Source organism: Sardina pilchardus, chromosome 6, assembly GCF_963854185.1.
Source record: "Sardina pilchardus chromosome 6, fSarPil1.1, whole genome shotgun sequence".
Lineage (NCBI taxonomy): Eukaryota > Metazoa > Chordata > Actinopteri > Clupeiformes > Clupeidae > Sardina > Sardina pilchardus.
The window spans coordinates 16,871,972-16,884,471 of NC_084999.1; the positions used below are offsets into that span (position 1 = coordinate 16,871,972).

The 12,500-nt window shown below is 44.6% G+C and overlaps 1 protein-coding gene across 4 annotated transcripts in view; it reads left to right on the forward strand.

Moving 5' to 3' along the window:
- The window catches only part of znf385d (zinc finger protein 385D), a 45,954-nt gene that overhangs the window by 23,710 nt on the left and 9,744 nt on the right, over nucleotides 1-12,500 (forward strand). For all 4 annotated transcript variants that reach the window (XR_009939656.1, XM_062538739.1, XM_062538738.1 and 1 more), the window contains 2 exons: nucleotides 2,706-2,813; nucleotides 9,570-9,738. Coding sequence is in view for 3 of the 4 variants with exons in the window: in XM_062538739.1 (XP_062394723.1) it covers nucleotides 2,706-2,813; nucleotides 9,570-9,738 (277 nt within the window). In the remaining variant the exon portion in view is untranslated. The remainder of the gene's footprint in view (nucleotides 1-2,705; nucleotides 2,814-9,569; nucleotides 9,739-12,500) is intronic.

Genomic DNA, 12,500 nt, shown 5'->3' on the forward strand with positions numbered 1-12,500 from the left:
TGTGACAACAGCGCAGAGGGGCCCCAGTTTTTTAATATGGTGCCGCCATAATACAGGGCGTTCTTGTTTCAGTTTGGAGAGGGTTGCATTAAGTGAAAAAGGGAATTGGGATTCACATCGGGGCACTTATAAGAAAAACATCACTTCACAGTGCAAAATGTCACTTTGCTGAGAAATAAAGAGACATTCATTTGCCTGAGAAGATTGCTTTGCACCAGTGCTCGATAAAAGCTTGTTTTTTCGGTGAAAAACCTCGCGGACAAAAACGCCGCGCCGCGGTTCTCGGGCAGTGGAGTGGAGGAGAGCCTGTGGAGGGGAGAGCTGTCACCGCACAGCGGTGGTTGGCAGCCTCTCATAATGCACTTGTGTAACAGCTCAGCCTTCACACACTCTCCCGCGCCCGGTTTTCTTTCGAGACTTTTTTTGCGCGCCACGCGAGCAGGGAGGGAGGGAGCGAAGTGTAGAACGAGGCCAAACTTCGCCTGGGAAACCACGCCAGTGGGGAAAGACATTAGAGCCAAGAGAGAAAAGGCATCAGGAGAATTATTTTTTTTCCCTTCGCTGTCATTTAAAAAAAAAAAAAAAAAAAGACGCAACCACTCGATAAGATATTAGCTAGCTGAATAATGGATATTCCCTCCAGCCGTTTTTTTTAAACACATCTCAGTGGAGTGCTCTTGGGTTTTCAACATGAGTAGTCAGTGAGAACTTGAAAACGCATGAAGGGGGCTTTTTTGTCTGGTGTTATTTTTGCAAGAAAAAATAGAAAAATTGCATCACACATTAACTGAATAAATATTCATCTGGGCCTTTTTTTTTTTTACCCCAATCTCAAGTGAAGCGCTCAAGGCATTTTTTTCAAGGCTCTTTTTTTTCAGGGTGAAGAGGCAGCCTTAGTCCACAGGCCTCAACAACAGCTGAGCACCTCCTTGTATATTTGTTTATTTATTTATTTATTTATTTATGGATATATTTATTTATTTTTATATTTCTCTCCTGCCTCCTGGCAGCGGAACAGATGGGTGTTTGTGCACTCTTTTTAGTTGCCTTATCAGGCAGATGGATGCACATATCAAACAGAGTGAGTGTGTGCCATGCATGGCGGAGGAGACTCACACTGACGGAGGGCCGAGATGTCTTGCTCTTCCCGGCGCCCTCCGTTTGATGCCTTTGATTACCACGGCGACAGGGTCGGAGAAAACAATACAGCTGCAGATCCCCTAAGCGTTTCATTCTAAATGTAGTCATTAAAGTAAAATGCATACAGCCCCTTTCTCTCTCTCTCTCTCTCTCTCTCTCGCTCTCTCTCTTTCTCTCTCTCTCTCTCTCTCTCTCTCTCTCTCGCTCTCTCTCTTTCTCTCTCTCTCTCTCTCTCTCTCTCTTTTCTCTCACCCATACATAAACAGAAACACATTACAAGCCAGTGATTTAAAAAGAGAAACAAAGACAAGTTAAAAATGCACATTAGAAGTGCTGCAAAAGAAAAATGGCATTGTGTGGAAATGCCATAAAAGGCATCGGAGCATGGTGGCAGGTTTTATTAGCTTTGTATTCTCATTGCTTTTTAAAGGTTAATGGCAGATATTGTTGACATGGTCCGATACATTTCTCACACTGAGCTTTTCTTAGTGCAGACTCTAGTCAGAAGAACACAGCCACAGGAGTGTATTGATTCTGGTTTCTCATATTGGACCGTCAGCCCTCCTGAAGCCACTCATGCACGTGATATACATTTAGATGTATATATTTATTTACACAATGTAATAACAGTGTAAAGTACTAGGTAGTTCAGATTTGCAGAATGCAGTTTTTTACAAAATATGCAGAGCAAGTTTATGCAGACCTTGAATGTTATTACATTATTATACTACATATATAATTTCATAATGAATTTGTAATGTTATTTTCATATTTAAAATTGTGAAAAATATAAAAAATGTTGTCCAAAATACTGAAAACTCAAATGTATTAGCTGTTTTATAATTGAAAAAATCTAGAATATATTTTCTGATGCACTTTCAGCCCTTAAAGCGGTTGAAGTGGCACAATTCGGTGAAAGCAGTGCTGATTGCAAATGTCTGATCCGCGTGCAGTGGAGTACCATTACAAGCTCCTAAGTGTTGCTTTTAGTTTAAAAAGGAGATGGTTCTATCGATGTACTGGTGTTATTGATGCACTGTGTGTATATGCACTGGCCTTTCGTGACTACCCCCCACCCCCCTCCTCCCTCCTCTCTCTCTCGTCCTCCCTGCCATCATTGTGAGTGAGTGGATGTCACTCTAACTGATCTGGGAGGTGGCCTCCTGACAGCTTCGTGAGGATGAGCTCCCATCCCCAGGCCCCAGCAGCCCCAGCAGCCCCGCTCCTGATGATTGCAGGGGTCGGGGTGTAAAAAGCTTTGGGATCAGAGGGGCCTTAATGCTCTCCAGATTGCCTCACACTTGTTCTTGATAACCCAAAGCCTCATTTCGTTTGGGAACACAAACGCACGCCCCAGAGCGGCAGTAGCAGCTCTCCACCGCTCTCACCACTCTGAGAGAGAGAGAGAGAGAAAAAGAGTGCAAAAAAAGGCGACAGTAGAGGAGGATGGAGAAGAAAAAAAACAAGTTGACTTGGAGGAATAGTTCTTACATTTTATTTAGTCTCTCTCCTTCTGTGTGTTATTTGATTGTCTTTTCTTTTTTTCCCCCATCTCTACCCTGCAGATGGATCCTGTCCAGAAGGCGGTGATACATCACACGTTCGGGGTGGCCCCCTCGCCCAAGCGCAAGTACATCTCGTGCGGCGTGTGCCAGCTTCGCTTCAACTCGCAGGTGAGTCGGAGGCGAGATGACATAAAGGACTCCGCCGGCACACCGGGGCTTTGATGTTGGGTGGCGACGGGCGGAGGTGGTGGTGGTGGTGGCGGTGGTGGTGGTGGTGGTGGTGATGGGGTGCTGTGGCCAAGCTTCAAAAAGCAGGGCCATCTGCGATGCTCGCTCTCACACCGAGAGAAGACATCCGTCCACTGCCACGGTGGGACTCAGGTTAATTTATGAAGAAATCCGGAAGATGGGAAAAAAGACTCCTCCGATTTGAATTCACGGTAGCAGGTATCGCCTTGGAAGCGAGCAGCTAGCATCTTTAATGATGATGAGCACGCAGTGATTGGGCTCTTTAATCACAGAAACACAGACAGGTAAGGTCTCGTGTGTGAGGGAAAATAATACGTCTGGAATTCACACATTGGAGACCATGTTCTAATTTAGCCGCGCTCTCAAGTACCTCTACCTCATTCTCAATAGCAGTTTTTTTCCCCCATCATTGTTTTTCTCCCCCACTCTCCTCTCCCCCTCTTACCCCTGGTATGTAATCCACATTGGGTTGTGCAGTGCTGTTTTCCATATCCCCCCTCCGTTAAATAAGCTATTTATTCTGTCTGAACCCACTATCCCTCCGAGCAAAGTTATTATAGCCGCCACAGAGGTCCATCTCGGGCCAATCACTGCCCATCAGAGCCATCCATCAACCTGGAACCAAGTGCAGGGGCCCAAGACTGTTTACCTGTAACCCCCCCCCCACCCCACACACACACACACACACCACCGTCTCGCATCCCACATCCCCACAAGTCTCCTGGCCCTCCTACCCCCCTCCCCCTCCACCTGCCTCTCCCCTGCAGTGCGTAGATAGCGGTGGAGGGGCCCAGGGAGATTTTTGCATTCCAGTCACAGGGACGGCAAAAGGAAGTTCGTCTTCATCAGAGGCAACACTTCATTATCATTGCAGATTCGCAATAGAGTTCCATTTGAAAGGAGTAACAGGGCCATTGAGGACTTCTGGGATATTTATGTTGAGCTGAATATTAAGTGCCCCACCACACACACACACACACACACACACACACTCACACACACACACACACACACACACACCCACCCACACACACGCACATACACATGGAGACATAGACACATATACACAGTAGGTAAGGATGCTGGTGGATACTATTAGTCAATTCACACTCACTCTCACACACAGATGCACACACACACACACACACACACACTGCACAGACAGAGTTACCGTCACACTCCCAATACACACCCACATAAATAAAAGGTTGTTTGATTTTCAGGTAGGAACAAAAATGCACTGCTTCCTCTTTATGTCCATACATGTGATTCTCATAAGGAATCAGTTCTTTCAGTGTGACTGGGCTGTTTACTGGAAGCGTTGTGCTTGTGTAGAGAGGATCATAACCATAAGCCACCACCACACCCATCTCAGTTCCTGTGTTATGCCACTCCTCAGAATGCTGCAGCAATGTTCGGAGGTTTGGAGCCTCTATATAAAGGCTGCTTTTGTTCATTTATCGGAATGGTATGGTATACTGTTTTCATTTATAAAACGGTTGTGTTCAGAACTCTTCACACAAAACCCAAAATTGCTCACATAAAATGCAAAATGCCTCAATCTCCAGCAAAATGATACACAACATTCAAAATGTCATAAACACACCTCTAAAGCAAACATTCACTTCATATTATAAACACTTTTGTCATTATATGGCATTTTGATAGATTGTGTTTGAAAAGCTCAAGTTACTTCCTGTTACCGTAGATTTGTTGTGGTGTTTTGCAAAATGTGTTTTAGGAAATTGCAAACTGAGTCAAACAATGAGAATTAGTGCATGGTTTTGCAGATTTGGTGTGGGGTTATGGTGTTTGAAAGACCTATTTGCAAGACTGCATGTAAGCAGTTGGAAAAAAAACTGTAGGTATTACTGCAAAGTAATACATTGCTGTGCAACACCCTTAAACTTCAAGTTCTATTTGTGTGGTGAACTATTTGCGTCTCGGCTGAAGCCAGACACAAATAGAGCGGTACCAAATTGTGTGAAGTTTCTCTTTTCGTTATGGCAAGTATCCAAACTGTTTATTTCAACTGTTTACACTCTAAATCTTTGCTTGTCACACAATTTTCTAAATGTCTCTCTAACACCATAACCCCACCGTACACTACAGTAATTCTCAGTGTTTGACACAGTTTTCAATTTCCTAAAACACAATTTTGTGAAAAACCACACATAATTTTCTTTCACTACAGTATATCTGGTTTCAATATTGCTTGCACGCTTTCTGTGTATTTCAACTTTCCTCTGTTGATGACTCTCACTCCTGTGTGGAAATATACAAATAAAGCTTTAGATTTTGAGCAACATGACGTATCCAAAATGTCAGATTATGACAAAAGTGTTTATAATGTGAGGCGAATGTTTGCTTTAAAGGTGTGTTTATGTCATTTTGAAAGGTGTGTTTATGTCATTTTGCTGGAGATTTGAGTCCTTTTGCATTTTCTGTGAGCAATGTCTGGGTGCTGTGTGCAGAGTTTTGAAAAAATAGACTCTGAGTTTTGAAAATGTGTGTAAACAGTTGTAAAAACCTGTAGTAAGCAGGATGATGTATCGTTCGCTCCCTGTCAGGGTCCTGTTGGCCTTGTCTCAGACTTATTTTCCGCTAATGACCAGTAGACAATGCATTATCTCATACTTAAACACTGTTAACTTTGCACAAGCTCATTCCCTTTGACGGACTGTCTGATGATACGGTTTAGGTGAAGTTGATGAATGAGAAAGAGCTCTCTGCGGCCATCGCCTCTGTTCATGTTTGGACACATCAGAGCCCACATTTCACTCCGCTCCCCGTCCCCTTGTCTGCACAGCACCATCCATCGTGTCTAGCTACAGTAATGCAGAAATGGGGCCAGCAGTATCAGACTGAGCATTTCAATTCCCTCTTTTTATATTATGCACACACCGTCCTGGATTATACCAGTCATACATTTCTCTTGCCTTGGCAGAGAGAACTCCCTCTGAGAATGGTGTCAGGTTTGTTTTAAATGTTTATTTTTGTATTCTTTGAACAAAAACTGTGCCTCAAAGCATCCCCATTGCTACATACGATTGTAGTCTTTTGGCTCTTGCCAATCTGTGTAGGCAGATGCAGTGGGGCCTGCATTGTGATGATGACTCCGGGATGAGTAGATTCTGTCTAACTGACTCATCCGCTCAGCAGACAACACAGCTGACCACATAAACAGTGCTTTTGTACACAGTATACTGTTCCTTTCTAAGAGAGGACAGTCATTAAATCCGTCGTTTAACTTGAACCCTAAGTTGAGTAAATATTTGTGTGAATTTGTTGAAGTGTTCACAGGAGGAGGTCGGCGAGGGTAGAACTGCCTGGAGCAGTCTGTAATGCTTTGAGCCTGTTTTAGGTGTTTGCCGGTTATGGCTATGAAGATTGAATTGGGCTTTTGTTCTTCTGTGTTATTTCTGCCATAAACTCAGTCTTTCCACCCCGTGTTCTCCTTTACCACTAATGGCAGGGCAGACCACCATGTGTGTACAACCCCATCATTCATTTTATGATCCATCGTGTGTGTGTGTGTGTGTGTGTGTGTGTGTGTGTGTGTGTGTGCGTGTGCGTGTGCGTGTGCGTGTGCGTGTGCGTGTGCGTGTGTGTCTGTGTGTCTGTGTCTGTGTGTCTGTATGTGTGTGAGAGAGCGTTTGTGTGCATGTGTGTGCGTGAGCATGTGCGTGTGTGTGTGTGTGTGTGTGCCCGTGCATCTACAGTGTTTTCCGCTCACAGTCGCAGTCTAAAAACAAACACAAAGAGTCGTGTTCTCAATAAATTCCTGCCTGTTTGGTCCGTATCACAATGGGATATACAAAAATGCATTAGGTGAGGGAGCGATAAGCAGTTATCCGCTATCTTTGTTTCTGGGCTCCTCCTGCAGTGTAAGCCATCCTGTTCTCCCTGATTCACATGCCATCCATCCGCTGGCTGGCCAGTGGGGCGACGGCAACCTTATTTATTCTAAGAGGCATTCACGTGTCTCCTGATAGCATCCTCCTCGCTGCAGGCAATGTCAGACAAGTCAGCCAGGAGCTGCACACACGTGTGTGTGTGTGTGTGTGCTAGTGTGTGTGTGTGTGTGTGTGTGGTGTCTGTGAAGTGTCTATGTCCGTCTGTGTGTGTCAGTATGTGTACGTGTGGTGTCTGTGAAGTGTGTATTTTGTGTGTGTGTGTGTGTCTGTCTGTCTGTGGACATATGTAAACAAAGACAACTGAAAGTCCCTGCATATGGCTCGAGCCAAGTGAGTCATAATAAATCGTTTTTGAAGGTGAACTCTTATTGTGTCCGAGCACAAAATGTCCTGACAAGAGTTGTGCATCATAAAATGAATGATTGGATTGTACAATGCCAGGGACTGGGGTGCTGTCCTCTATCAAGACAATCTCTCAGTATTATTCAATACGATAAACAACTGTAATAACCAATGTAGTACTAAGAACAATAAATTAAGTAATAACCAATGGTAGTACTAAGAAGAATGAATTAGGTACAGTAATAACCAATGGTAATACTAAGAACAATAAATTAAGTAGCCTAATAACCAATGGTAGTACTAAGAACAATAAATTAGGTAATAACCAATGGTAGTACTAAGAACAATAAATTAAGTAATAATCAATGGTAATATTAAGAACAACTAGAAAATGTAATTCCATGGAAGGAATTACCATTGCATGTAAATGCAAAAAGGTTGCTGACTGTGTAAAACATTGTATTAGGCCTATAGTTAAAAAGACAACTAGGCTACACAGAAGAATAGATAAATAACAATAACCCAATTACAATTCCACTGAAAAGTCACATTTAAAAAGTGATTTATGAAAATGCATCAAAATTGTGGATATAGGCTATTATGGAAAATAACTCTTCATTTATTAGAATTTAAAAGACTGACATGAAGTTGCCAACTTCAAACGAGTTGCAAGAGCTGATACTTCAGTAGCCTACAGTGAAACGACTGGTAGGATAGCTTACAGCCTTCATATATATCTACACTAATGCAGGTTAAAAGTAGACCATAGGGCCAGGCAATACGGAATACAATCTCAAACAACGCCAATCAACGATGATGCAGCAGCAGGTAGGATATCTAGCAAATGTAACGTTAGCTTACAGTAGGATATTTTATGTAGGCTACACATATTACAGGATGAGCTAGTAGCCTATGTTCTTCAAAGCGTTTCCAGGTGTGTGATTGTCCTAATAGGAATGTACAATAAGCTTAGGTTTTTAATTTGTGAATGATAGGCCTACCGAAAGCTTTAAATGATTGCCTGGCTGGCAAGTCCCTATAGCTGAAACGACTAGTTTGCTAAGCCCTGTTCGCCTTGCAGCCTACCCCGACGTTAAACGTTAGCCTGGAGCAAGTTTGGTTGTCGTTAGCTAAATACAGTGTTTACGTTGACGTTAGGTTAGATTGTCTTTAGCTTTTGATAACGTTACCGAGAGCAAACTGGTTAGGCTACTGTAACGAGTAGCCAGCTGTGGCATGGTAAAATGTTTTCACAGCTGTTACAGCTTAATGAGTAGACGTAACGTAACTCACGTTTAGCCTGATTTAGCGCATCGGTGGTGGCATGGCTTTGGATCAGAGATCCTTGATTACTGACAGCTGAGCACTGACGTAACAATTAATCTTTGGCGCTAAAGGGTGTCAATGTAAACTCTATGGGAATTTTAAACTCTTTTATCGTAAATATCTCAAAAAGTATAAAGTTCACAAATGTGAAAAATAATAGAACAAATCTCCGTTTCAAGACCGTTGTAGGAGTGCTTGAATGACGTCAACCGGTTCAATGGTTCTAGAGCCTTTGATGTTTGATTTTGGTCGGAAGAAGAATAATTTTAAGAAGAACAGGGATAACAGTACATTGCATTTGACATGCAATGTAATAAACTAAGTTGATTTTTAAGATTAGTTTTAGTCTGAAAGTATTTTTCCCAGACCGACAGATGTAGAAGCTCAGTTATCTCTCTTGAAGCTATTTGGCAGCTAAGGTGCTGACCATGTGGAAAAATCCGGGAGAATGAGTGGGTTGTTCTTTCTGTCCAAGTCTACCTGAAAGCACACTCGACACCTCGACAGGTAGGCTACAGTGAAAGCACAAAGACAGTGTGCCTGTCAAAACGTTTGTGTGATACAACAACAAAAACAAAAAAAAAGAAATCCCACGAGGAGTTATGCGGAATGTTCAACATCACTAGTTTTTTTTTTGTCAAGTTCAGAACACACTGAAATGATCATAGCTACTGACAAACCCCCCCCCCCCCCCCCAAAAAAAAAACGGATGAAAAAAAAGTCAAAATCACCATGCGGCAGAAGCTGCATTGTTAAGCTAAAGCCCTGACAGGACTGATATCAATCCCAGTGCTTGCCCGCTGTCTCTGCCTGACTCTGCACGAACAGATGGACGCCTGTCAGGGTTCTGATGACTACAAATGTGATCACGCTGCGTGTCTGTCCGTGCTCCAGTGGATGTGTTCATGGTCTGTGGTCCCTCTTTTGACTGATGTCGGTAACACCTGGTCCGCCTTGGCTTTGGTCTCTGACGGTTGGCCCGTGTTCTCTCTCTCCCTCTGTCTCTGTCTCTCTCCCTCTCTCTCTCTCTCCCTCTCTCTCTCCCTCTCTCTCTCTCTCTCTCTCTCTCTCGCCCTCTCTGTTTCAACAGAGCCAAGCCCTGGCCCATTTCAAAGGGACCAAACATGCCAAGAAGCTGAAAGCCCTGGACTCCCCCAAATGCAAGCAGAAAGGCTTGCTGGTCGCCAGGGAAACCAGCGGCAAAGAGACCCCCAGAAGCTTTTCTCCAGCTGCGGCATCCCTCAGTATTGACAGAAAAGGTAAACTGTTTTCTCCTTTCCTCCGTTAAATTCTTCCTCTCTTCTTTTTTCTTTCTTTCCGGCTTCCTCTCCCTCGTTCTTTTGTCGCCCCTTTCCAACATCTGCGTTGTTTGCGATGGCCTCTTCTCCGTCCTGTGATGTCAGATTGCGTGTCCGTTTAACGGTCAGCTCCGGTGTGAGGCTGTCTGAGTCACGTTGATGGCGGTGCGATTCGAGGCCACAGACACACAGCACTTCCCGTTCGTCCTCGGCCTCCGATGACTTTCCAAGGCAGGCCAGAGTGAAAGTATTTCTCACTCGCGTTGTTATTTACTGTCCTGTAACGGCACCGACAGGGGTGGTTTTTGCATTAAGCTGCTGTAATGTCTGGAGCAGCAGCTCTAATATCCTGCTCATTTTCGCTAAATCCGGCATGGTATCTCACCGAGGCACACACCCAGACACAGACACGGAGCTTCACAGATCCCCAAGCGTCTTTCTCACACAAAAAACGCAGAAATGCAGTTCCTTTTGAATGGATTTGTGAGATATTACCCTCTGTGTGTGTATGTGTGTGTGGGGGTGTGGGTGTGTGTGTGTGTGTGTGTGTGTGTGTGTGTGTGTGTGTGTGGGTGTGGGTGTGGGTGTGGGTGTGTGTGTGTGTGTGTGTGTGTGTGTGTGTGTGTGGGTGTGGGTGTGGGTGTGTGTGTGTTTTATTTTCATGCGCCCAGACAATGCTGCTTGAAAGGTACCGATCCAATCAGTCTTCTCCAGTGTCTGCCTGCCTGCTGTCTGTTACTCAAGCGTTGGCCTGACGCCTCTACTGGCTTAGGGCAGAGAAGCGCAGCTTAAGCCCGCCTGGATCAAAGTTTTTGTGTGTAAGCACTTTTCTGAAGCTACCATATGTCTGGACCTTGCAGCAGACCAGTAATTTACCTCCTCCCACTCTCTCTCTCTCTCTATCTCTATCTCCATCTCTCTCGTTCATCCTCTCTCCTTTTTTTTCCCGGTCTTTTCTCTGATATGTCTCCTCGGTCCCAAGAGCCATTGCCTGTTCTCTGAGAGCGCTTCCATTTCTGCTCAGCAACACCTGACTCTCCTTACAGGGCAGGTGTTCAGCCAAACTCCGCTTCAGTTGCACAGTTCTCCTGAGCCCTCTCCCCCCGGTTTTGCTCTTCCCTCCAGCAGCCGCCTCCTAATTCTGAGAGCAATAAATTGTATGGTGTTTGCTCGTTTGTTTGTTTTTACCAACCTGCAGCCATATCTGAAACCAGTGAGGTCATATAAGTGCAGTTAAAGTTAAGTTCTTCAAGACAAACTTTGTGTTTTGAGGTAATGGGTCGGATTTGCTACAGTTCTGGCTGATAGAGATTAAGTTGAAAAAACGACACTGAAATGTCACTTTTAAGTAAACGTTCCTTTCAACCGCGCTTTTGCTTATGCGCGAGTGCGTAACGTTGTCATGCGCCCCAGGTGCGACATCAAGAGAGGGATAGAGCCTCTGAATATGAAAACGCTCGGCTCGCCTGCCTGCCGGGGCCACGCTCATTGGCATTCCCGGCGACTGTACGGCTGAGTTCAAGTGCAGTCTGGCGGCAGTGTTTAGATCGGGGGGCTGAGAGCGCACGGTCGTCCCTTCCGTCTCCGCGGCTCTGATAGGTCAACTCACGGCGTTATCGCAAGACCGATCTGGACAGGATTGTTCACACAGAAAAGGTCTCCTCTAGAACAAGGTCACGCACACCTGAAGAGGGTGTACACACAAATGCCTATGCTTATGTTTGTTTTGTGTGTGTGCGTGTGTGTGTGTGTGTGTACTTGTTTGTATGTATTTATGTTTGTGTTTCCGAGTGGGTAAATACTGATAAATCATTTTAAATGGTAGCAGACTTCCCCAAACACTGCCTCCTCCAAACCCTGCGTGACGTGTTTTTTTTTTTTTTTTTACTCGAGCAGGCATGAGCGTTTGTTTGTCAAAATGCCACTCGCTAATGAATATTAATGGACTGCGATGTCGGGACGGCGAGGAGCGGAGGCGGATAAGAGCAGTGCGTTATCTGCCATCCAGTACAGCCGCAACGCAACGCGCCGCGCCACGCCGCTCCTCTACCCGCCCGCGTGGCGCGGAACAGGGGTCAGCCCGCAGAGATGAGGGCAGTGCGGCAGAGAGCTGGCGTAAGCTGTGGCTGCATGAGAAGGCTCCACACTCTCGTGTGTGTGTGTGTGTGTGTGTGTGTGTGTGTGTGTGTGTGTATGTGTGTATATATGTGTGCACATTCAAAGTTGATTATTTTCAGGGTCCACTGGCGATGATAACATCTGAACCATAGACAAAAAGAAATATGTGTAGACTTTTTGACATTTTTTGTGTCCTTACAATGTCAATTCTCAGCCTTTAGAAATAATTAAGAAATCATTTGTGTGTGTGTGTGTGTGTGTGTGTGTGTGTGTGTGAAAGAAAAACAGCAAGATGCTGAACATTCAATGGTGTATTTGTATGTGTGTTTGTGAGTATGTGTGTGTGTGTGTGTGTGTGTGTGTGTCTGTGTGTATTATTCATTTCATGGCTGGCGTGACTAGTGTATCTTAAGAAGATGGGGAGGAGATGTTTGAAATGTACACGCTGGAAATGTATTCCCCATGGGTAGTCGATATACTGTATGTATGGAGTGGAGTGATTTAGTGAGTTAGTGGGAGTGTGTGTGTGTGCGTGTGTGCAGTGCTGATAGCAGGCAGAGAGAACTTGTATAGATTTGAAAGATGACTCAGCAGTTGTCTGTCAG